Source organism: Phaethon aethereus, assembly GCF_964289735.1.
Source record: "Phaethon aethereus genome assembly, chromosome: 8".
Lineage (NCBI taxonomy): Eukaryota > Metazoa > Chordata > Aves > Phaethontiformes > Phaethontidae > Phaethon > Phaethon aethereus.
The window spans coordinates 5,234,595-5,259,931 of NC_138584.1; the positions used below are offsets into that span (position 1 = coordinate 5,234,595).

Below are 25,337 nucleotides of genomic sequence, written 5' to 3' on the forward strand. Positions count from 1 at the left end.
AGAGCAGTACTTACAGGTGCTGCAGAAAGTAAGTTTCCCTTCGTAGAGGCAGGGGGAAGAGCCTGGCAGGATAAAAAAGCGCATCTTCAGGTAAAACTAGCAACCTCTGCAAAGGCTCCTGAGGTGGTGGGGCTGACCATAATTTAAAAACCTTGGTTTAGCACTGGCCCCGCTCCAGGTGCTTTGTTCTCTAACGGTGCCCTGACAGGGACTTACCCGCCTGCACTGGAACAGGCGATGCCTCCTTAGCTGTAAGAGAAAGTGCCTGATGCTGCTCATCAGCCGAAGGACAAATCTCCCCAAAACCGTGCTTGCTCTATCGCGGTTATTGCGAGCTTTGACAGACTGTGATTTACGTGGTCGGTGCGAGCAGGGCTTATGCATCGTCAACGCGGTCGGCAGCGAGCAGCTGTGCCCTGCCCATTTTCCAGTGGTAGCTACATTATGTGTTAGACTTTGTTTGCCCAGTTTTAGGAGGCTGTTTTCCCTCTTTGCAGTTCTATCCCCATCGATGTTTACGACCAGATTGAGAGGCTGAATGTTAGCGGTTTGGTTTTTTAAAAGATAAATACCTACGGTGCGAGACACTAATACTGCAGGGTCCAGATTTCTTAGCCTCTCATTCAGTATGCTCCATTTTGTCGTTCTTCAAGCATCCATGAGAGATACGTATTATAACTCTGGTGAAATCAAAATCCGGTATGCAAAGACATCACGAGTAATGTTATCCCTGAAGAAGGTTTTCTCATTTTTTCTTCAGTTATTTTGAGGAAAACGCTGCTCTCGTGGCACCAGCTATCTCTGTAAACCTTTTTGGCTGCTGTGAATCGGGATATACAGTGAAATTTTCTGTAGCAGAGGGAAGCCGGCAGTTGGGCGTCTGTTAATAGCCTGAAAGTAACTAATGAGGATGTGCAGTCGGAGCGATTGATTGAATAGCTGCAGTCCTGTGTGTGTCTTTTTCGCTCGCTCGCTCTCTGCAAGCTGTGGGAAGGGAGGGGGAACAGAGAGACCTAGCTTTCTCTTAAGTGGAAGTAGCACGGATCCCCAGGGCCAGGCGGCCAGAAATGGAAGTTTAAGCTGCATCTGTCTCTTGAAAGGAAAACGGCAGGAGTCAAAATGTCACTGTCTGGAGTCACGGCTTACTCCTTTTCTTTAAGATTCAGAAGATAACAATGGACTTTCTGCTAGGAAGTGATTTTTTCCCTCCCCGTGTTGGGGGGTGTTTTGTGAAGCTGGATTCCTTTAAGTCTGGCAATTGAGCTGGAGATGGGCAGCAGTTGTGACAAAGGTATCTATGTATATGTATGTGTGTCTAGATATATATAAAAATGCATATATGTATAGTATATGTGTGTGTAGAGATTTTTTAATAGTGTGCATACTTTATTATACTATAATTCCAGAATTTATACTAGAAAAATATATAAGTGCATCTTTTATGAATATTTGTGCTTGTCAGATCAGCCTGCATGGATTTAAGATGCCCAAGTCGTATCTTAGTAAGGTCATATTGCCAGAATGAAGAGAAGTTGACCTATTTTTTTATCTGCAGAGATATATATGTCGTATTACCCAGGCAGTTATGAGTCTTCTGCTGGTTGTGTGGTTTGAACAAGTAGTGTGATCATGTAAGACCGAACTTTGACCTTTGTCAAATTGTGTTCAGCTGTGACTAAAATTGAGCTTCCCTGTGTCTTGATTTTAGTTATCTGTTAATTACTGCATTGCTTATGTAAAAAAAAAAAAAAAAAAAAAAAGTTCTCTGAATGCTGTCTCACAAACAGCAGTGTTCTATTCTATATGTTTAGTATTCTATACTAAATATGTTTGGCTATTGATCTTTACCAGCATTTTTATTTTAATTGCCTATTGCCTACAGTCAAGTCAGATTCAGTACCTTGAAACTCAGTGGAAATGCCATTGTAATTTAGTAAGTAAATAAGATATAGGAAAGTAGGTGAGTGTAATTCAGCACTTTAGCAATACACTTGAAACTTTGCTGAGGCGTCTGTCTTGTAGAGCATAAAACCTGATTATTCCCCACCCCCATGCACCCATTCACCTTCTTTTTCTTCTCTTCCTTAGAGGTCCCAGCAGAGAGATCTCCTCGCAGACGGAGCATCTCCGGGACCAGCACCTCTGAGAAAACCAACTCCATGGATGCTTCGAATACTTCTCCTTTCAAAGTGCCAGTAAGTGTGCCTTTCCTGCAAAGGAGGAATTTTTCTCATTCAGTAGGAGGAGGAGATTAAAATGTCACAGTGTACAACTAAGCTCCGAAGCAAAAAAAAAAAAAAAAAAATTAGCTACTATTTCCAGTTGACCAAGAGGTATTGCTATCAACTGTCATATGTATTATCAATGAGATTTCTGGTAGATCCATAACTTGCGTATTTTCACTGGATTGATCTAAAGTTGCTAGTAGTGAAACATCAGCATTAATGTGGGCAGCAACCTATATAAACACATTTGAAGATGCTGTCAGGGACTGCATTACCTACTAAATTTTGACTAGGAAAAAAGTTCCTTTAGGTTGGTGATAGCATGTTATTTTTCCCTCATGCCGATGAAGTACGTAGAAAATTAAAATTACTTTATGGTTTACTCGGAAGCTGATGAAATTTCTGCAGGTGTGTTAATTGCTTTTACTTCTTCCATTTGTGTCATTAGTTCGCTTGGCTGTGAGTCTGCATGACACTTTTTCACCTAGGATACGGATTTTCTTGCTTGTGTCAGTCCTTGGTCAGTGTATCCAAGAGCACAAAGGCCTTTCTGTTATTAGACCGAGGGCAAATGCTTCAAGTTAAAATGAGGTGCTTAGTAATTTTTTAACAATATTTGTTCACGGTTTAAAATATCTAACTTGAATATTGCAAATATTTTCATACCCCTCTCTCTATTCTTGGCAAGTAATCTGCCTACTTTAAAACCTGTGGAAAAACACGAGATGAATTGTCTAGTGAACATTGTTTTTTCCTGTACTCTCTATGGACATGAGTACCATTTCTGTACCTTAGTGTATATGTTCTTGCTTTGCTTTAGATAGCATTCATCCGTTTTAAGCACACCTCCTAGCTCACTTCAGATACAGACGTGTGTGAAACTTGGTTTTTGATTAAATCCTACATTGTGTCACTTTAAAAATAAAATTTAAAAAAATAGCCAAGGATTTAATGAAAGCTATTTAAATTATAAAAGGATTAAGGTTGGTCGGAGTGTGTAGAATATATGGTGTTTAAAGCAACCTGTAAAGTCATGATTTATTGGAATTGAAAAAGGGACCAAGGAAGCAGTGAATATAGTGGGTATTCATACTTGGTCCCTTTTCAGAGTCATAGGATAACATAGATTGCAAGGGACCTCTGGAAGACTCTGATCTATCCCCTCTTTGAAGCTGGACCAACTTACATTAGGTTGCTCAGGGCATTCTCCAGTCAGGTGTTGAAAACCTCCGAGGATGCAGATTGCATAGCCTTGCGGGACAACATGTTCTGATGTTTGACTATCCTCGTGAAGAATATTTCTTTTGTAGGCCTTTTCTTGTCAGAACAAAATTTGAACTTGTAACATGATTCATGGTCTTTCAATAGACATTTTCATCTCGTTCAAAAAACATCTGAAGTAGCAGTTAAAGCAGAATATATTGCTTAGCTTTGAGAAGAGAAATTAGCAATGTGTATAAATACCTGGTAGAAGGGAGTAAAGACGACAGAGCCAGGCTCTTTGGACAAGAGGCAGTGAGCATAAATTGAAACAGAAAAACCTTTTTTCACTGTGAGGGTGATCAAACACTGGAACAGGTTGCCTGAAGAGGTTGTGGAGTCCTTGTCCTTGGAGATATATTCAAAAGCAGACTGGGCACACAGTCCAAAGTATCTTGCTCTAGTTTACCCTGCTTTGAGCAAGGGGGTTGGACTAGCCAATCTCCAGAGGTGCCTTCCCCCCTCAGCTATTCTGTGATTCTATGAACTCTATCACTTCAGTGACCTGTTTTCTGGGTGGTACTTGGGGGAAAAGAGAGTCTTGGTCTAGTTGCATGTGAAGTTATCACAAGAATATTCTGTTAGGTCAAGTTCTGAGATTTTTATGCTAAGCCTGTGGCCCATATCGTTCCAGGAGTGTCTCTGAAATCTTGAGAGCCTTCAAGTGTCCTAGCTGTTCTCATCTTCATTTATAAAAAATTCTCTGTTGTCTTCATCTATAAGTCAATGCCCTAGCCTTTAGATGTATACATGCATTGTCATAGTTTTTATCTTAAGAACTGCAAGCTATGTATCAGAAGCGTTTGATTACTATCTGTATTGTTTATTTTATATGCCTCCTTTTTTCTTTGTTCCTCATTTTTGTACAGTTTTTTTAACATTGATCCTGTCTTTTAAGTAATTTTTAATATTTTTCTAGTTCTTCTCTAATAGTTTTCTAATACTTCTTAACTCCTGTTCTCTTTCAAAACAAGAGCATAGCAGAATGCTTCTCATTTCCCCTGGCAGTGTATTGGGCTTTTAGGACTCTGGCAAATAGGCTCACAAAGCAGTACATGGCTGCCTTTCTTGGGCATAAATGAGCAAAAAAAAAAAATTAGAAGCTATTTGTGCCACGTGTAGCTGGTATTATGCTGCTTTGTCTGCCTGGCCACCTGTATACCCAGGAGCATAATGCACCCTCCTGTCTGTCTTATAGGGACACAAGGCTTCTGGCTTTGTAGGTTTTGCTCTGAATAACCCATTTATATGCTGTTACTCCTTAGCAGGTTGCGGTGCAGGTGGGGGCTGAGATCACCCTGTTTTAAAACATGCCAGCTTCTGATCTGTTTAAAAGAGCAAGCTGCAATTAGAAGTCAGGTTGCTTAAGAATACAGATGAGCTCAGGCCAAAACTGCTGAAATAAAATAGCCTGTTAACTTTGTGGATTGGCACACATCTAGTAAGTGGAAGATGGGGAGGAATCATGTTTCTTCCTTTGATTTATATGAAGAATTTCCCAGCACTCAGAAGCAGGTAAGAGGACTTGGGCACCTCATGGAAGTCTCTGATCAGTGGTCTGAGAAAAGCTTGAAGTGAAGGATGTAAGGGATGCCTATAATGGCTTTAAATTTGTGTGTGTGAGGTCATCTTTATTTGACAGGGATTTATGGTACATATGAAGGAGAATAATAATAATAAGAGACCTTGTGTTTTTGTTTTTCCAAACATTGACACCTACAGTACGGGTTGGAGGGCTATAGGCAGCTGCAGTGTCGTGCTGTCTCGGTTATTCTTTCTGTGGACCTGACTCTGTGCCATACGTCTTCTACTCACTGCTTGGATTTCTAGCAGAAAGCAGCTTAAGGCAGGGGACAGCTTAACCTTCTTCCATACTGATGGAAAATTATGCTGAGACTTTCATAATAAGTTGCTTTAACAGCTTTTTAAGTTTGCCCCTCAGAACAGCTATTTAAAAGCTGTCTTCTCAATAGGACAGTGGCTTCCAGCATGTTCTGTGCAGTTTTTTTTCCTTTCACACACCAGGCAGTGGTACTCGCTCAGAACAAGGCATCTGTTTTTTTAATACTACTAATTGGCATTTGTTTAGCATCTGGAATTTTGATTCATAACAGCATAATGGCCTTTAAGTGAACATTTCCTTGACGAGACATTTTTTAAGTAGTCTCTTCAGTGGCAGTGGTCAATGAAGGATTTATTTTAAGGGGCTAACATGTAAAGTTCAGGAAATTTGCCTTCTTACCTCCTGCATGTGCACTGGAGGAGAAGACATACGTTTAAATTTACTCTTGTGTGAAAAGTAGAATTTTGGTAGTTATACTCTTTCTCAGGACTAACCACTACATGGACCAGCATGTGCAATGTGTTTGTCCTGGTTATCTCCCACCAACGGGAATAAAGTGGATTCTGCTAACGCTGACATTGCACAGCACAAGGCATACATACAGAGATAAGAGCTCTTGGTGCTTGTCCTTTTTTTTTTTTTTCTCCTTTTCCCCAAATATTCTTGTCTGCAGTTAAAACATTAGCCTCCATCTAGGTTCAGTTGTGTTAATTGCTGTTTGACAATTTCCAAGGGTGTCCGGGAGGAATATTGAGAGAGAACAAAAGGGCACGAAAGGTAGGAAAATTGAGATGAGGAGGTGTGTGTCTTCTTACATATAGATAGATAGATGTGTGCTGTTTATAGATACAAATATATAGGAAAAGTCTTATTTTTAATAATGAATATTATTTGCCTGAACAAATAGGAAGGCAGACGGAACTGGCTAGAAGTAGGCATCGTGACGCATATGTGGGCGAGAAACCAGCTTTTCCCTTCCCACACACACTATGTCCTGGCAGAGTGTCTCAGTGCATCCCGTTCCCTACTGTTGCACTGTTGAGCCCTGGTAGCACTGCGGCAACCTACCACATTCCCTCATTGCTCTGCCATTGGCATTGAGGGACCAGGGTAAATACGAGATTATCAAAATCTTCAAACCTTCTGCAGTGGCAGCGTTGCTAAACCACTCTTCAGAGTCGCATTGCGCTCTCCAGTTTTTGCTTCTTTGGGGTAGGGTTGTTAGCGAGTTGTTATTACAAGTAATATATGATTCATTCATGTCTGCTGGCTATTAGGAAAAAAAAGAGGAGAAAAAGGCAAAGAAACAAGTGCAAATGAGATAGGAAAGGCAGAACACAATCTTTGAAATAAATAAAATTATTTTTATAGGAACCCTGTGTGCGTATGATGGGAAGACTGATCCTTACAGATTGCCTTCCTTGGTTTGTTTCTAGTCGAGAGTGTAATTGGATCTATAGAAACACTGTCTGCCTCTCTGCTCTTTAAGAGTACTGCTAAATGGAACAGAAGACAATGCAGCCGGCCTAAGTGAAGGTCAAAGCTTGATGAGATCTTGTGGCTGCCCAGCCTCATCTTTTATGCAGTCAGCAAGATTGTCGCTCCTCCAGAGCGCTGCTCTGCTACCGTCATGCTGCCAGGTTAGGACAAGGCTGATCTTATATGTCCATGTGACCTGGCAGCATACAAGTACATATTTTTAATTCTGTGTCAGAGCCAATGCAGAGATGGAATTGTTGTTTAACATTAGTGTGAGGCATCATGGCATCCTTCATGAAAAATTGGCTGTGCTCAAATCTGTCCTCCCTATTGCAAGAGGAACATTTTTCCTTCCACTTTCCACTCTTTTCTTACCATAACATGTTCGTTTGAATCTGCTTTAATTTTTTGTCATTTGCCTGCCATGTGATGGCTTAGGTACACCGGCTATCATTCTGCGGATTTTGTGTAAGAAGGCATAAATGGGTGATTGGCTATCTCCAGCATGCTCATCGAGTTCTCATCCATATCTTTATGCTGGAGTAATAGGCTCTATAATCTTCACAATATCTTTCTGACAAAGTGGATTTGTTCATTACATCAAACTTTAGAGTTGAGTCAGATGATGGGTATATCCAATCGGTGACACCGTCTGGTGGACCTCAACAGCAGGAACATTTTTCTCATGTTTGGTGTAAACTTGACTTTATCTAATTCCCCTGCAGTTAATGTAGGGGAACTCTGAATGGTCACATTCCAGTCATCCTTGGTTTAATAGTATTTAAATGTGTACTGTCTCGTTCTATTCTTCACCTCCAAATCATGGCTTAGTCAAGTTATGCAGAGTTTAATTAATGCATCCTCTGCAAATCAGTCCTTCTGGCCCTTTTATCACTTTTCTTTCTCTTCTGTTTTTAATTCCTTTCAATTGATTCTCTGAGTTCTGGTACTAAAGTTCACAGGAGTGTGTGTTATCAGCTTCTAATTGCTCACAACACTTTGTGTTATTTTTCTGTCCTCCCTGGCCCTTGCTTCACCTCCTAATTTAATATAGCTCAGTGTAATTAATGTGCTGTTTAACTTTTCTTCCACATCATTAACAAAGATGTTAAACAGAAGCAGTCATACCACTATCCCCACCACATCCCATTGGACCCGTTCTTCTACCTTGATACCTTATCACTTGTCATAATTACTCTTTTTAGATACTCCTTCAGCCAGTTCTCAGGTTTGTGTTATTAGCCTTGACAAAGCTCACTTCCATTAATTTTTCAAATGAGTATGTATGTTGTTTTATCAAAAGGTATTCTGAAGTGTCAGGCTGCTTACTGGCTGCATGCCAGGGGACTAAAGAGTCAGGGTCACAGAAATTATTGCCTCCTTCCTGGCACGAGGGAAAGACAAAAATACCTCATGGTGAGGTAGGCTGGAGGCCATCACTTCTCCACGTACTTCACCAGCTGCAGCCAATAACTTGTTTGGTTAAAAGCTCTGATAGACTAAGTGACCTGTTTCTTATAACTTTTGTTGTTTATTGCCATTGTTTTCTTGTTCTCTAGACACACTTCTGACCGTTATTCCTCAATTCCTGGATAGGGGCTTTTAAGGACGCTCTTTTCTTATGCTAGTGCCTGGTGCAGGCAGCTCCCATGAAGGCAGCCAGGCTCGGCAGTCAGGCTCTGCTCCCAGTTGCATCCGTGCTGAACTGGGATCTGAAAAGCTGATGTAGCTCTTCCCAACTATTGGGTGGCTCTTGTTTCTTCATGAATTTTTTAGTATGATTCCCAGTGACTTGGAAATTTGATTCCTGTAGTACTTTTGACTGCATATCGTGCAGAGTGCCTGCAATCTTATGATACATCTATTAATAAAATGTATTATCAATGTATCCCTGTTGTGGTATCCTCTGCATTTCCTTGGGTTTCTTATTACTGTTTTTAAACTTGTTCATCCTATTCTGCATCCCTCCTGTGGCTGTAGACAATTTTTCATTGGAAAGTTGAAATTGTTATCTGGCCAAATCTGCAGTGCTGTCCCATCAGGGGAAAAATATCTTCCTGATCCTTGCTGTTGATCAGCTTGTGTCCTGAAGCATGATAATTGCTCACTCTTGTTATTTTTAAACCTGACTAATGCAGCTACATATGTTATTCTTCCTTATATAAACACGTAATCCTTTTTTAATCTTGCTGAAAAAAATTGTCTGTATAATATCTTGTGGTAGAGAATTCTATGGGCTGATTTATAAATAGCATTAGAAAAGGTCTCCTGACAATCAGTTAAGTGTGCTGCCTCTCATGTTAAATTGCCCCTTGGTTTTCTTATGTAACAGGGTACATGAGGAGCTCAGTTAATTTTCATTATATTTGTTTTATACATCTATAATCCCTTCATGCTTTTCTTTCTAAAATAAAAAGTTGATCTTTAAAACATATAATTTGTAAATCCCCCTCTTGTCTGCCTTTAATCAGTTTATACTTCCGGAGTGTAGTTTTGTTCTAGTTTTCTTGCTGAGATGAGAAGATTGGAAGAGTGTGGTGCATTAGTGTGAAAGCTATGGCAGATGTACATAATACCACTTCACTTTTATTGTGCTTTATCCTTTGTTTATACATTCAAACATGTTTTTTATTGTTCTCTGCCTGTGCACAAACCACTTCTTCAGTGACATAGTGCCAGGCTTTTTGGATGAGTTGATGGTGGAATTTGACTGTTGTGAGTCACTGTCTTGTTCGTTGTATTACCAAGGTTGTATAGTTGTTTTCATCTGCTTTTCTACTGTGTGCGTGGCTGAGATGAGAGCCTTTTCGAAGGTAGTCACTGCTAATATTTTGCGTGTTACTGGGCTTGTAAGCAAAATTCTTTACCTCCTTGCTTGTTACATTGGGGTTTTGTTGTTCTACAGTGGAGAACAAGTCTTACGAGGAGCGGCTGAGGGAACTGGGGGTGTTCAGTCTGGGGAAGAAGAGGCTGAGGGGAGACCTTATTGCTCTCTACAACTACCTGAAAGGGGTTTGTGGTGAGGTGGGTGTTAGTCTCTTCTCCCAAGTAACAAGCAATGGGACAAGAGGAAATGGCCTCAGGTTGCGCCAGGGGAGGTTTAGACTGGATATTAGGAAAAATTTCTTTACTGAGAGAGTGGTCAAGCGTTGGAACAGACTGCTCAGGGAAGTGGTGGTGTCACCATCACTGGAATTGCTCAGAAAATGTGTAGACATGGCACTTCAGGACATGGTTTAGTGGGCATGGTGGTATTGGGTTGACGGTTGGACTTAATGATCTCAAAGGTCTTTTCCAACCTTAATGATTATATGATTCTATATATAGTAAAATTCACCACGTTTGCTCTTAATCCCTGGAATATTCTGCTAGTTGTATCTTTCCATTTTATGACCTGGCTATCATCTTCTGCTTTTTTGCTTCCCACAGCTTTACAATGTTACTGTCACAGCATAGCATTTTCACTTGGCTACAATTTTTTTTTTTTCTTGATAGCTGCTTGTGAGCAACTTAAGAAATAAAATGGTTCATTGTACTAACAGTGCGCAGTAGTTGGGAGGCAGTTCTGCTGTCATCCATAGTCACTTGAGCACTATCTTTGTACCCATCCAATCCTTCTCCTCAGAGAGAACAGGTCTCATTGCTCTGTAAATGAAGTTACCCACCTGCTGTGATTAATAATGCATTAGTGCTCCTCATTGTGAATTACAGATGTTCAAGATGCCTTGCAAGCCTCCAAAAGGCAATAGGTTTGTCCTCAGAAATACCTACTGTAGGTAACAGTGCTGCAAACCACAACACTGTATATGAACCTTTATTGTTGCCTATTTTACCCTGTTTTTTTGTGCTTTAAAACTTCCACTAATACCGTTGCATTTTATCAACGGATAATTTGTGTCATAGTTATGTATAGTTTTATTAGTTCGTGGCTGAATTAACCTTTCACTTTCAAAACAACACAGACGATAATTATTTATTATGCATGGGCTGTTCTCTCCAAAGTGAAGAATCAGTGCGAATAGGGAACGATAGTCAGAGTTGAGTAGTTCATACTGGGGCTGTCTTTGCATTTGTTGGGCAATTCATGTGCTGCTCTACTAGTCCCCATATTGGGAGGGAAGTTACAAAAGCCTGTTGAATTTATCACCTCTCCTGTGCCTATTTCTTCCTGGCAGAGTGAGAGAGATGAGTTGCTTAACTTACAAATGAGATGAATAGAATTCTCGGTGGGATTGAATTATTTTTAGATGATGTATCACTGGGATTTCTTAGCCCAGTGTTTGATGCTTTTGCCCAACATGATGAACCTATTCCACATGCCTTGATTGAGTGTGTGCTTGTGCGCTCTTGCTCTCTCCCCGCCCCATCTCTTTTCCACGCCTGTTCCCCTAAACCCCAGAAGCACAGTTCTGAGGGGAATTTGTACTGAGCTTTGTCCTATTAGGTGTGGACCATCAAATCTGTCTCTTGAGAGATTAAGGCACAATTCTGCAATTATTCCCTCAGTGGACTCCTCTCAGAAAACTGCATTTACACAGTACTGATCTTTTAAAATTGTATCCTAGCTAATTTATTCTACCAAATATTTTGTACTTTTTTTTATTAAGAACATAGTCTCATAATTTCTGGCAGTTTGGGTAGTAAGTTTACATCTTTTTATCTGAGGGTGTTTGTTTAAGCAGTAAGATTTCCGCTGCTTTTAAAAATGTTCCATGGTGACTCTTAAAGCTCAGACACATTATTACATGTAGGTATAAGAACCAAACAGCAGTGTGTTTTGTGATGAAATTAATTATTAATTAATGATTTCTCTTAATTAAATGTAATTAAGAGAAATACCTTTTTTAATTATTATTTATTTATTTATTTGTAATGGTACAAGCTATAGTTATTAGCATCGGCAGGGATTTCTTCTCTATAGAAGGAAAAGGAAATAAAACTTTCAGTTAGATGGTATTGTCGCAGATAGAAGTTTATTTTTCACCACTACATCTTTTTCATATCTGCATTGAGTATTTAAAAGCATTTCCTTTGGCAAATGGAAGTCGAAAAGGTCTGCTCAGTTCTGGCACATGTGAGTTTTTCATGCTGCTCCCAGGTTGTCCATCTGTAAGCACTGGCCCTGGGTGAACTGCCAGCAAGGTGCAGAGAGCAAATATTGCAAATGTTTTCAAGTCTTTTGAGAATGACTGATAAATACACTCTTTGAAGAATTTTTATCCTTAAGTATGTTCTTACCCTAATTTATTGTTTTTTTAATAGTCAACTCTAGATAGCCTTATTCAGCCTCAAATAGCATATTTATTTGAAGGAAGAGGTTACATTCAACTAAACCAAGAACATGTTTCACTAATGTTAAGGCAATGCTAATTTAAAATTGTGCATGCACACAAAAATGAATCTTCACAGTCCCTCTCTGAGGGGGATTTGGAATGATTCAATATAAATACTTTTGGACCCTTGCTGAAATGGGTCAGCATTGTCTTATTTGCCCTTAAAGGGAGAAAAACATGTTATTTTGTGTTTGCAATTTGAGTAGCCTGAGAGATACTGGAGTGAAGCCAAGGTCCACCAGATCTGAATCGCTGTAGTTGGGTTTGTTACCTTTTATGCTGAGAGGTCAGAATATATGAAAGTGCCTTTGAAAGGGCTATTCATCCTCTACTTGAATTCCAGCAATGGCCCCAAGAGAAGCCCAAGAGCATCTATTGATTACAGGGTTTTTTCAAAGGCACTTTTTCAATACCAGGACCAAGAAAAGTGCAGGAGTATGGACAGAGTTTGAGTGGCACACACAGCTAAAAACACTTCTTCCCTTTTGACAGTACCTTTTTCCCCCACCATGATGTGTAGATTTGTGGGGGGGGGGTTTGTACTATCTAGATATCAGGCCTGTTCTTTTCCACTTTATTTCCTATTTCAGGAGACTTTAGCATCTTTCACCCCTGAGGAGCCTGCTGGCTGGCAAGCTTCAGAAATTGAAGGGCAGCCTTAAATGTAGCCCTCCCCTCAGATGAAGACCACAGGTTCCCTCTTCCTTTGTTCCCAGCAGCACCATCCCACAGGGCATCCCAATTTCTCCATGCTGCCCATGGACAGGTGTGTGTCAGGCGCTGGTGCATGTGAGCAGTTTGTTTCCTACACAAGTATTTGGGAGAGGATGGGTGAGATCTTTCCAGCATATGCTGGAAAGATCCTACAGCCAGCATCGGGCATGGATAGGCTTTCAGTAATAGATCACCATCCAAATCTCAATGGAAGAGAGGAGGCGGGCCATCTTGCTGTATTTGCTGAAGATGTCATGGGTGTGGGCCTGAGGAACTGTGGATTTGGTAGGATTTTTTTTTTTTTTTTTTTTTGCACTTGACAACTGAGCAGGACTCATGTGGTCGTTCATCAAAAGAAGCAGAGTGAGAATGAGTGCGAGGAGAGAGAGAACCCATCTACCAGTGTGTACAGTGAGGGGAATTGTGCAGTTTCAAGGAGGAGTGAATTGTGTGGAAGAGGGACAAACTGAAGGTAAAGGGACCAAGAATAAGGTAGAATGAGGAAAGGTAGAAGGCGGGTTGAAGGGTGTGCTTGTTTAAAGGGAAGAGGATACATTTTGTTTCAAAGAACGGGAAGATAAAGGCAAATACGAGACTGGAAAATCGGTTTAGAGATGCTTGAACCTGACCAAATGCAGGCTTTGCTGTTTGGAAGCAACTTCTTTTCCAACAGTTAACCTGGCATCCACTGATGAGAAGAGTGTGATAGCCCTTTCCTTTGAATACTGTAGAATCATAGAGCAGCCCAGGTTGGAAGGGACCTCGAAAGATCACCTGGTCCAACCTTTTGTGGGAAAGGGAGCCTACATGAAATTATGTAGCACCCTGTCCAATCGTAGATAAACCTCATTTTCTTCCTGAAGAGGTGAAAGAGATGTGTGATTTTTCAGATTAAAAGATTACAGATAAAATTGTCTCTTGTTGTGATGGCCTAATTCTTACGAGTCTGAGAGATGAACAGTCTCATACTTCAACCTGGCTGAGTCACCTGGAGCCAGTAAAACACTCTTGCTTTGTCAGTGTCCTGCATAGGAAAGAAGGAGAGACCTTGTTTGTCTTCAATTTGCTGATTTCTGTATTACAGGAGGCAGCTGTGGGCAACATCTGTCACCTGTCCCAAACACAGCTTGTGGAGGCTTGCCTTGCAAATGTGTTCAAAATTAGCTGTACTCGACTTCTATCCTAACAAATCATGGATGATCAATAAAAAATCAATAAAAAATCAATGAGAGCGCACCATCCCCAGCTGGCTATCACTGTCAATAGACCATTACTAAAGTAAGGCTGTAGATCTGCCGGTTTAATCCACACTAAAAGAACATGTACTTTGAGCAAATTCTACCAACCTAGACAGCCTATAATACTCTTAACAAACATGGTTTCGCTCCCATGTGTTTGGTTAAATCTTCCGACAGCAGTGCACAGGGTACGGTGGCTCTGTGTAGCTGTTCCCTGAAGGAGCAGAACAGATTCGGCCAGTAAAATGTTGCTTAATCCTACTGGATTAAGAATCTCTGTATTTGCTTTCATGCAAATTCTTTTTTTCATTTCATTTGCTATCATGCCCAAGAATGTGTGTGCATGTATGTCTACAAGCCCTGGAAATATTCTGACACACTGTGGCTTATTTAAAATGCTTATTATGCTCAAAGTAATTTAAAGGGCTATAGGAGAAAATCAAACGTGCAGGTGTTTAAATATTTCTGTGATTTCCCCACACATACAGATGCACACACCCCTTTGTGTGTCAGTGGTCAGAGGTGTTACGCTACTGGTAATACAGCAATAGCTCATGATGATATCTACACGGCGAGAACTATGAGGAGAGGCTGAGGGCTTGTTTACCTGGGAAAGAAAAGGCTGAGGGGTGATATAGGGCAGCCTACTGCAATGGAGAGGGGAATTACAAAGATGATGGAGCCAAACTTTTCCCCATCGTGGCAGGTGCTATAATGAGGCAGCAGCTGCAGGATTGCTCCTTGGGAGGTTTTTGTTGAAGGCAAGGAAAATTTTTTCTCACTGGAGGGTAGTGCAGCACTCGACTGAGTTGCCCAGAGGGGTGGTAAAATCTCCATCACCAGAGGGTTTTGAGATTTAACTAGACAAAGTCAGAGTGAGGCTGACCTAGTGTTGGCAGTACACCCACATTGAGCAGGAGGCAGGCTAGGTGATCCCCAGAGGCTCCCTCCAACTAACATGTCTTTGATCTGTGATTGTTTGGTGAGCAACTGTGGTTCAGAAGACAGATTTCTTTAAGATTTTGTACTTTTAGATCACAGATAGATTTTTTGAGTTGAGTTTTGCTTCAAAGCAACACCAGGACTGGTATCTAAAGTCACTAGTATGTGAAATCTTTTGAAACTTTCAGTTCTGGCTAGTGATACTGTTGAAATTACATATTATTGTAAGACTTACCTGCTATAGCTAAATTAAAGAGGACCTGGGTGCAACTGTGGATGCAATAGAAGCTCATAATAAAAGACATCTTGTACTTTTAATCTGACCAAGCATTAAAAGCATGGTGAGTAAAGGGGAGGTAGGAACAAATATTGATATCTAAGACTACTCCTTATTAAATGATAATTGTGGGGTTTTGGGTCTCTTATATAATAGTTGGAATTCGTTGAAGTGCACCTGTAATGTGAGTAGTGCTAACTACTGCAATTGGAAGCTATCACATACTGGAACTGTCATTGGCATTCTAGCCCTGCCTTTCTTCCTGCTCAGAGGAATCCCAATACAGCACGTTCTGGAAACGTTGTCAGCAGGAATCAGTGCTGAGTTTGGACTCGGTGACAGTGCATTGATTGATTTATTACTGGCATCAGTTTCTCTGTTTCACTTCTGCAATTTCTCATTTTAGGGCTTCTTCAGTAAACGTCTGAAAGGGTCCATCAAGAGGACAAAGAGCCAGTCAAAGCTGGACAGGAACACAAGTTTCCGTCTCCCATCTCTCCGCAATGCTGATGACAGGTAAGGTTCAGTGCATTTCCCAAAATGATCTCTTGTCATCCAGAGGCGCTTCGCAAAATTTACACGCAGCATGTGTATGCACTCACAGAATGAGAGCAAGGAAGGGGATTTATTGTTAAACTGGCAGGTGGGTAGTTTTGGGGCTGAGTAGTATGTTAGAAGTTGTTTAGTATACAATGTACTGCTGACATAGGACTGAAAACTTCTACTGCTCTTAACAGCTGATGAAAAGTTCAGGTTAAGCATGTGGACTCAAATACCTTTTTCTGCATGTGTTTCAAATAAGCTGCAGACTTTAAATTTCATGATTGAAAGCCATTGGATTGATCAGCTTTAAAGAAACTTGCCTTGATGCATGCAATACTTATCCACAGATCAGTGCAGTGGCCAAAGATGAGGGATTATGCTGGTGCAAGCAGATCAGTTCGGCTAGCACAGAGACGGACTGTGCAGTTCAGGCACATTAAGAATCCTTGCTAATGTCAGTTGATTGCATAGTTACTGCAATATTACTACAATGAACAGGCAGCCTGTTTTTCAGAAAACTGGAAAACTCCTTAATTTCTGACCATTTTAGTGCTCCATTTGGTATATTCTTGCTTGCTTAGTTTGGCTGGTAATTCAGTCTGGGAATGGATTTTGTATGAGGCAAACAAAAGCTCATACACACAGCTTTTCCTAACTATTTGTGAAGTCTCTTGATTGTTTTCATTAAACATTACTGTCTGTTGCATTCCACAGTAGCCTAGCAGGAGAACTAGACTGAGTGAAAAATAGGTTGTGCCCTGTACTTAAGGCCACGGCAGGCTTCTGTGATTTTACATTGTTTAATGCATTTTCCTTTCTCCTTTAGCTGAGTTGAATTCATTAGTTGTATCTGTCATGCTGTGCTGTTTCTATCAATGGTGCTATCTTCTCCATCTGAAAAGCAGCATCATAAAATCATGGAGATAGCAAGGCTTTGGATGTTAGAGGTCTTGTAACTTCAGGAGTTACAGAAAAGACTGCTGCTTACCAAATATGACTAATGATGTGGATGATGTTGCTCCTATAGTCATAGTAACGTCCAACCAGTCTGTTCCGAGTCAAGTTTTGTTTAAAAAAATCTCTATTTTCAGGGAGTTGCAACATGGCTATAAAAAGCAACTCAGTGAGCATAAGCATGTTATCATTTATTTATTATCACCATGTGATAAAGTACATGTTATTTTTACCGTTGTTTGTAACCAGCTTTGCTTGAAGTTTTGTAATGCAAACATCTTTTTTCCGTAAATAATGTATTTGTCTTTCTTTAACTTGGTACTCATGGTGAATGTGGACTGATACATCTTTTTGCAGTGTACGGGAAATGCTATCGTTCTGGGAAAGACAATAAATTCGGCTACAACTAATCCCTACAAGTTTGGTTTAAGACATGGTATTATACACAGCAAAGCTGCCTTCTCTTTAAAACCGAATCCTCCTCTACTCCCTGCCAGTGTGGGCATGAATTGTCAACTAGACCTGAATGAAATGTGGATTTTCTCTGATTGCTTGCAAAGCATAAAATCCAATGCATGCGGTGATGGCATTAAGCATAGCTGGTCTGTTCTGTCAGTCCTCTCAACTCTGCTTGGCATGGATTTAAAACAGGAGGATCCAGGAGCAAATGAACTGAGAATTTACAGTGGCAGAGTCCACACAGAGATTTGGGGGACAGGATGTGCATGATGTTAGACAGGGACAAGCCAGTGGTTGCTCTTTACTTTTGATCTGATCACCCTCCTCCTTTGGTGTGCTACACTAGCCTTACAGCAATGCATCTTGCATCTCTAGGGCAAAAGATGGGACAGTATTTTGGGGGTTTTGACTTGATACGGCCACTTGCTACTAACGGAACAAAGCATTTTTTATAACCGCTGCATGTGATCTTCCTCCTTTCAGAGGTATGTGTGCTGAAGTGAACAGAGGGCACAGTTTGGAGGCAAGGGAGATCATTTGAGAGTAGCCAAGCTATGTGGAAAGCAAGCTGAGATGAAGCTTATGTGGAGATAAACCTTTGCACAAATGTGGATTGCTGTTCAAAAGCATGAGCCTCACCTCAAGCTGGTTGAAGCCTCGTGCTGCAGGTGAGGGTCACAAATTGCTGATGTGCTTTCTTTCCAAAAAGAATTTAACAGCACTACTCAACCTTCTAGTTAACTTTTGTAGTCCAATTTTTGTTGGAAAGATTGAAGGTTTAATGGAGTTTTCTTTGCGTTTGTGGTCTAATCAGACAGTGCGCCAGTTGAGTATACCAACTTTGAAAGTTTATGGTTAGAGATACTACTTTTATAATGGTATGTTATAAATGAAACCATACAGGAAATTCAGTTCCATTGTGAAGTGAAACTTGCCAATAATTTCTCCCTTCCCTCCCATACGTTTCACTCTGTATCTAAGGGTGCCTGAAAAATGCAGTTGGTGGGTAGAATAGCAGGAAAAACAACTTAGAAACCATGTGGGAATGAAGCAGTGAAGATGAGGAACAGATTAATATACTGGGAGGAGACAGACTGGAGGAAAGAGAGGACTAAAAAGATTGATTTGTGTTTAGAATTATGCTGCTGTTTGGGATTTTTGCAGTGAGACAAATCAGGGACAACTGTTTGTGTGAAAGAAGATAACACATAGCTGACTTCATTCATGAGAAAGAATTGCCATTCTCTCACCTTCTGCTCTCCCTGCTTTCTGTATGAATCTCAATCTGTTGCAGCAAAAACTTTCCTGTCCTACCCCTTTCCCATTTTAAGCAGGTGATGCTAGGTGATGTCATGGTGTTATACAGGTTTTCAGGGCCAGTTGACTGATAGCATCTACCTTTTCTTGCTCTGACAAATACAAGAGCCCTGCCTTCAAAGAAAGTATCATATAACTTTATAAATTAAAACCCTGCAAGGATTAGAAGGAAATAGATGCTGCTGTCATGTTGCTTTTCTCATGCTTTTGAGGTGTTTGGGTCCTGTTAAGAAACAGGAGAACGTTTATAGATAAATACCTATAAAATTCTAGAGTATGGAAGAGTAGTTATCCTGGTGCACATCAAGATTTGGGGTACTGTAACACTGCATTGCCATTCCAGGTGGTGACAGAGGATGGATGCTGTTTGCTCAGAGTTGATTTAAAATAGAAAGGATTCAGGAATGCTGTAGGAAGGAGCAACGGAGATAAGTGGCAGATTTTATCGTAATCAGATTTTCTGTTTCAGCAGAAAGCAATTGGCCAAGCTATTTTTTCTGGCTTTTAAACTCAGTTTCAGTGTGACAGGGTTAGTGGATGGGGAGAGGAGAGAGCTGCAGTGCCCGTCCAGAAAACGAGCCCCACTGTGAGTCAGCGTCCAGGTCTCACGTATGAATCCACAACCTCTCGGTCTGTATTACTTCTATTACTCCAGGTTCAGGTTGTTTGCTAGGCGGTCTGTTTTACTTGAAAACTCATGGTCTGTCTTCGCAAGGCACTAACGTGAGAATTCTGCTCAGTTGTGACCCACGCCAGATGTGAATGAAGCTCTTCAGAGGTGTGGCCAGTACAGCATCTCACCAGCTTATCAACAGCTCTCGCCATGAGGCTATCTGGCACCATGTTACTGTATCATCTTTCACAGCTTTTCTAGCCTGTTTCCCACTGCATTCTTTGAGCTTTTCAACCCACACATTTGTCTCTAACATTTTTTTCAGTGTCAGTAATATCTAAAATGTGTAAAAAAGCATGAGAAAAGACTTAAGGAAAATGACATTTGAAAGGACAGACCAAATTAATATTTTCAAATTCTTGGCCACAAACTGAGAGGACTTTTAAGTGGACCGTCAGTTCTCACCTCAGTTTTGTTTTGGGGGCGGCGGGGGGGAGATGGTTGAGACTGGCTACATATGGTCTCACCGACTGCAATAAAGCTCTGCAGACAGCTGGGAGGGTTTTGCCCTGTTGGGATTTACTGCCACGTGGGAATCCTCCTGCTTTACTAAAAGTCATTTTATGGCATTATCAGATAGTCATAGATGATCGCAGGATCCGTTGTGTGCTTGTTCAGAATGGGCTCCGGCAGGTTGCAGGGAAGTGGGTAACCATGGCTCTGGGGTTCATGGTGAAACGGTATCGCTGCTCAAACGACAGCTTTTTCTACTTTCGGTAAGTTCTCGCTCCTCCCTCCTCGTTTCTTTGCAGTATGAAATAACACAGATCATCTAAATAATAGAAGCAAATCTTGCCATGTTTTTTCATATTCGATCATACTAATTTAATGCTGGTTTTCAAAAACAGGTGGGTGATTTTTATCCTGATTTAGACGTAAGGATAAAAATTATGTTACACAATGCGTTATTAAGGCTTGACTCACAGCTTGTATTTGTTCAGCGTATCTGTTTCTATCTGCATATTGGAGTATGGGGAAAGGGGGGGAGTGGTTTTGTTTCCGGAGAGACGTCTCACTCCTGTTTTGATGAACATATTTCTTTCAGCCAGTTTTTTCAATCCTCATGCAGTTGTTTGTTCTTCAGTGAAAACTCAATGTTAAGCCTATTGTAGCAAACCTTCACCTTGGTGCTAGACTGCTCTGTCCTGCCTGCAAGCTCACTTGACCCCTTCCCATAAAACATACTACTTAGTGGCTGATGCTTTTCTGCAAACCCTGGGCACCTCCACGTAGCATCCGCCTATAAATCGCGTAGCAGTGAAATGAAACAGAATCGGTTAAGCATCTCTGGTCCAGCAAAACAAAAGAATTTGAAACGTTAATAGGAGAGACCACGCTTACAGTAGAGTGAGGAGAACGCTACCACTGTGAAATTCAGCTGCCTGTTTGGCTGCATGGTATGAGGTGTCTGTTAGACAAGCTGTGATCTGTAGGGAGAGCAGGCAGGGAAGGGCTTTGCAAATCCAGGATTCAAACAATGAGGCTTTGGGTAGGGCCTTGAAAGAAAAGACCAGCATCTCAACGGAAGGCTAAAGCAATATGCTTGGAAAATGCCAGCGTTTAATTGCAGCTCAGTAGAGCTTGCATCTAAATAAGTTACCCTAAGTTTCTGATTAAAAAAAAAAAAAAAAAAAATTACTAATGAAACTGGTTAGACTTGTAGAATTGTTGACCAAGTAATAAGATGTTCTGCTAATTAGCAGTTGGAAAATGAAGCGGGGTGTGGTGCCTACAAAATGAACGCTTGGACAGGGAAACCTGATGCTGCAGCACCGGTAGAGCACACCGGTACTGCAGATGATGTTGCCGACGTTAGGGTCCAGTTCAGCGGGGCTGGGATTTTGAATAGAAGCACTGAGCAGAAAGTTCACTGCATTACAGTCCAAGTTCTCTCCTGTGGCTTTGCGAGTGGCTAAGTATTGAATTCAACTTTCTGATCTCGGGGAGTGTCTCTAAACACACGGGTATTGTGCTGGAATTATTTGAAGCATGCAGACGTACAGTGTCGCGTAAAACCAGTGGAGACGTGGCTTCAGTCGGGTGCTTGGGCTGAACAAAATACTCTTTTCAGAGTTCTTTGCCTTCACACCAGCTTGGTAAAGGGAACAGGTTATGGGACTCTGTTCCTTGGTAGTTCATTTCTATACATTTATTTTGTATCTTTTGGATTATTGATGTCCACAGGGTTGTTTTCCAAGCAATATAGTGCTCTCCCTGGTAAGCTCAGTAATTGAAAGTCTTTTGTGCTTTGTAGATTGGCTTTTAAATAGGTCAAAATCAGCAGGAGAGCTTCATAACCAGAGCAATTAGGATTTTAACCCTTTGTCCTACATGCCTTATAGACAGAAGAATATAATAGAAGTTGACTAATAGGCTGCTGTGTGCCATGGGCGGCCACTGAAAGCCAGAGGTTTCTAGTTCCCGGCTTACAACCGACATCTTCCTGTAGTGGAAAATTACTGAATTATGGTGTGCAAGGAGAGAGGGTCAGCTTGGGGTTGGGCCAGCAAGATGGTGGTGTTGAAGAGATCTTTTTCAGTAGCAGTTGCATGCTGCTGCCAGGTCAGTGGTTTGGGGCATTGGCTGGGCTCTGGTTTAGACGGAAATTATGCAGCTCTGAAGACCAGTACTCCAAAGCATGTGAAAAGAGGTGAGAAGTTTAAAATGTTCCCTGATGTGCTCCTCCTCCACCTGCTTTTCCTATTGGAAAGAAATTATGGAGAATACCTATGTAAGAATTGTTTGGTGCTGTTGGTAACTATTTGCTCTGAACTTCTATGTTGTTCCTTTGCAATCTTTTTGTTGTGTGCAGTAGCTGATAACAAAAGCAGCAGGAGAAAAGTTGATCATTGGAGGTTAATTGTAATTTAAAACAGGATTTGTGTAGTTAATGGAGCTGTTTAACAGAAACAGATTTGTACAAACAACCCTTCCCCCACGTTTTGCATGTGCGATCTTCCTGTTTACAGTAATCTGCTTCTCTGGGATTACCTCTCTCTTAACAGAGGCTATAAGCAATACTCATTTTACCAGTAGCTTCCTACCTAACACAAGACAGACCCTGTTAATCCAGCCCTTTTGCTGGACATTGGGAAGTTGTTAGTGGCATCTATGCAAAAAGGGAAGCCAGCAAGCAATTTTATTTCATTGTTACTTACAGCTTCAGAATATCAGATGAGGCTTTAAAGCAGCAGAGAACTATTATTTCTGTATAATTATTGCCTATATTGATTGGGATACTGCTGATTTAGGCACAAGTCAATGATTTGCTTTGCAGATCTAGCAATAGGTGAAATATATACCGTGGTGCTTACAAATGCATGTAGTTGTGTTTCTAAATGCATGTGGTTGCATCTAACCAACAACTTTACGACATTGCTGTGGTGTTTATGGAAGATAAAGTGCCAATTCTAAGCCACTTAATCAGTTTATTGAGCTGTTATAAATATGGTAACTTCAAGGGATTGCTCGAACAGATAGACATTCCTCTGCCCCAGGACCCTGAGTCAACAAAACTAACCATGCTCCAGCTGGTCTGCAACAAAACAAAATGCTCAAAGGTAACTAGTTAAAAGACCAATGAAGCAGAACAGATGCTACTAAAAGATTTAACTTGCAAGATGGGATGTGGAGGCATGGAGTACAATTGCGGTGTGTACCTGCCTTTTGCCCTCACCCTGTCCCCGAAGGCTATTTGGAGGCATTCTTGAAAGATGCCTCGCTCTCTCCTGCCATCTTTAACTGTCCAGGTCTCATTAAACTTGTTGTAGGAAAGGAAGAGGAGAGACTTCTTTCTTTCTGGAAAGGTCACCTTTGCCACATCTGCGGAGCTCCCGGCTGCCGGCCCCCCCCTAATCTCCTTACAGGAGGCTGCACCATGGCAACACGCACCCGGGAGCCTCTTCGTGTCACCCGTGGGGCCGGGTGGGAGCACAGCCGATGAGGAGATCTCTTTACCAGTGTGGCTGTGACTTTTCTTCTTGTCCCAGCGTATCTGCCTGGCATGATGCTCATCTGAAATTTGTAACCTAAGGCTTGAGAAAGAGCTCCTCCTGGATTTTTGTGCCTTTCTTCCTCTCCTGGCAGGATTTGTTGTCTGAGATGTAGCCCAGAGAACGAAGTTTGAAAAGAAGGGCTGTGACATGTGGCACCGCTATGATTTGGGGATGCACTGCTAAGTGGCTGTACAGTTGTTTCATGTAGGTGTGCTTGATTTGTTTTACTCCAAGTGCAGCCTCTGCCTAACTGGGATTTGTAAAATCTCTTTTTCCTTTCTCCTTTATTTGGTAATTATTTTTTCATTTCCTCCTCTTCCCCCTCTTTGTGACCACTCCATGCTTTCCTTCTCTAACAAGGCAGGAGTTGGCTCAGCCAGCTCCCCTGCATCGTGCAACCAAAGTACTTTGTTAGGACTGGAATTGCTGAGAGTTTGGGATAGGGACAGAAGCCAAGTGACCTCAGCAGTGCTTTCTTAAGAGGAGAAATTAGAGAGGATTTTGCAGAGATGATATTAAAGTGTTGTATTGTGGTGTGTTTATTTTAGACTTGCCCTACCTTAACTGCAGCAAGTGTTCAATTATACATGGCTGAGGTTTTATGTTTGCGTTGGTACAGCTGCTGCTGTAACCTGTTATAACAAAGCATGCACAGTGCAGCCAACACATTTGTACCAGTGCTGCTGTTTTGCATTTGAAATCGGTGTCTTTGTAATATCCCTCTGATGAAAGGTTTTTGCTGCCTGCACTTAGGTCATTCAATATATTAAATGGGAACAAAGTTCTCCCTTACTGTTTAATAAATCTTACCATACATGAACCTACTAGAATACCTTCAGCATTTTATTTTGTACAAAAGCAGTCAGATGAGCTCTGCTTATTGCTCTGCTTGTTGCTTTTCATGTATCCTTCGTGATACCAAATTTTTTTTTTAAGCAGCTTTAGAAGTACTGAAGATGCCTTTTCCAAATATGTTGGGGTGGTTTTTTTTCCCCCTTTCTGTTTCCCTGTAGGATTGCTCAAGGGTAGGAGGAATTTGATTTTGCTAAGGTTACAAAATATGAGGATTTTTTTGTGTAAGATATGTGAGGGAATTATATTAAAACTACCTATTTTTCAAAAGTAAGGAAGCTGTTGGAGGTAGCTGTGCTTTTCACTCCTCCGTAAATATATTATTTTAAACATTTTGCATTTGATACTGAATCTTGAACTGAATAAAAGAGGAAATACTGTGAGGACAAACACAGGTGAGAAAGCATTGCTTCAGAGCGTTGCTTTTCTCTGCATCATGTATAGACAACTGATGCCTTTCTGCTTTCACATCTGTTCTTTGTGCTCAGTCACACTTGCTGGATGTGCAGCCATATTTATGGACACACTTCCATGGGTCACTGGACAGGCATAGGGACCAGCATGAGCTTCAATATCTTAACAAAATCTCGACCTGCCAGATAAACAGCTCCTTTTCTGCTAAGTCGGGACTCGGTGCTCTTTCTCCTTGTTGGTCATCTGTGAAAGCTTTGACTGAGTTCCAGCTAGAGGAAAAATGTGTGTGCACATAGTGTTACGTTTTGAAGTAGAAATGCTAGTTGTGCCTGAAGTATTATATGACTGTATTGCAGAAGCTTATAGTCCAGGTGTCAGCTCGGAGTTAGAAGGAGCACAGGTGAAGCCATTGTCACCTATAAAATGTGCATGTTTTACAGTGCTGTTTGACAGCAGAACTCCCTGCTACGCACAAATGTCACATTAAATCAAATCGGAAGAATACAGAAAGTATTAGATCACATTTTATGATGTTGCTGTTGATTGCAAAAAGCTACGGCATAGTGGAGGGAGGGATATGTCTTTGAGAAGTATTCAAGAACTGGTGGGGACAAAGAGAAGACTGCCTTGATAAAAAGGTACTGTGAATGTGGGAGATGCCAGCTCTGGTAGAGCTAAGGGATTTACAGGACAGTCAACTGAAAGAGAGAAGCAGTATGTGTTAGTGAGGGGAAGTTAAAAGAGAATGGACGTATCAAAAAAATTGGAAACTGTTAAAACTGGAAGAAGCAGCTGAAGAAAAAAATGCAAAACTTTAAT

General features: G+C 41.1%; 1 protein-coding gene across 2 annotated transcripts in view; it reads left to right on the forward strand.

The window, feature by feature from the left end:
• RASAL2 (RAS protein activator like 2) overlaps window positions 1-25,337 on the forward strand; it is a 184,739-nt gene that overhangs the window by 130,016 nt on the left and 29,386 nt on the right. For both annotated transcript variants that reach the window (XM_082002903.1, XM_082002904.1), the window contains exons 4-5: window positions 2,089-2,195; window positions 15,718-15,827. In XM_082002903.1, the coding sequence (XP_081859029.1) occupies window positions 2,089-2,195; window positions 15,718-15,827 (217 nt within the window). The remainder of the gene's footprint in view (window positions 1-2,088; window positions 2,196-15,717; window positions 15,828-25,337) is intronic.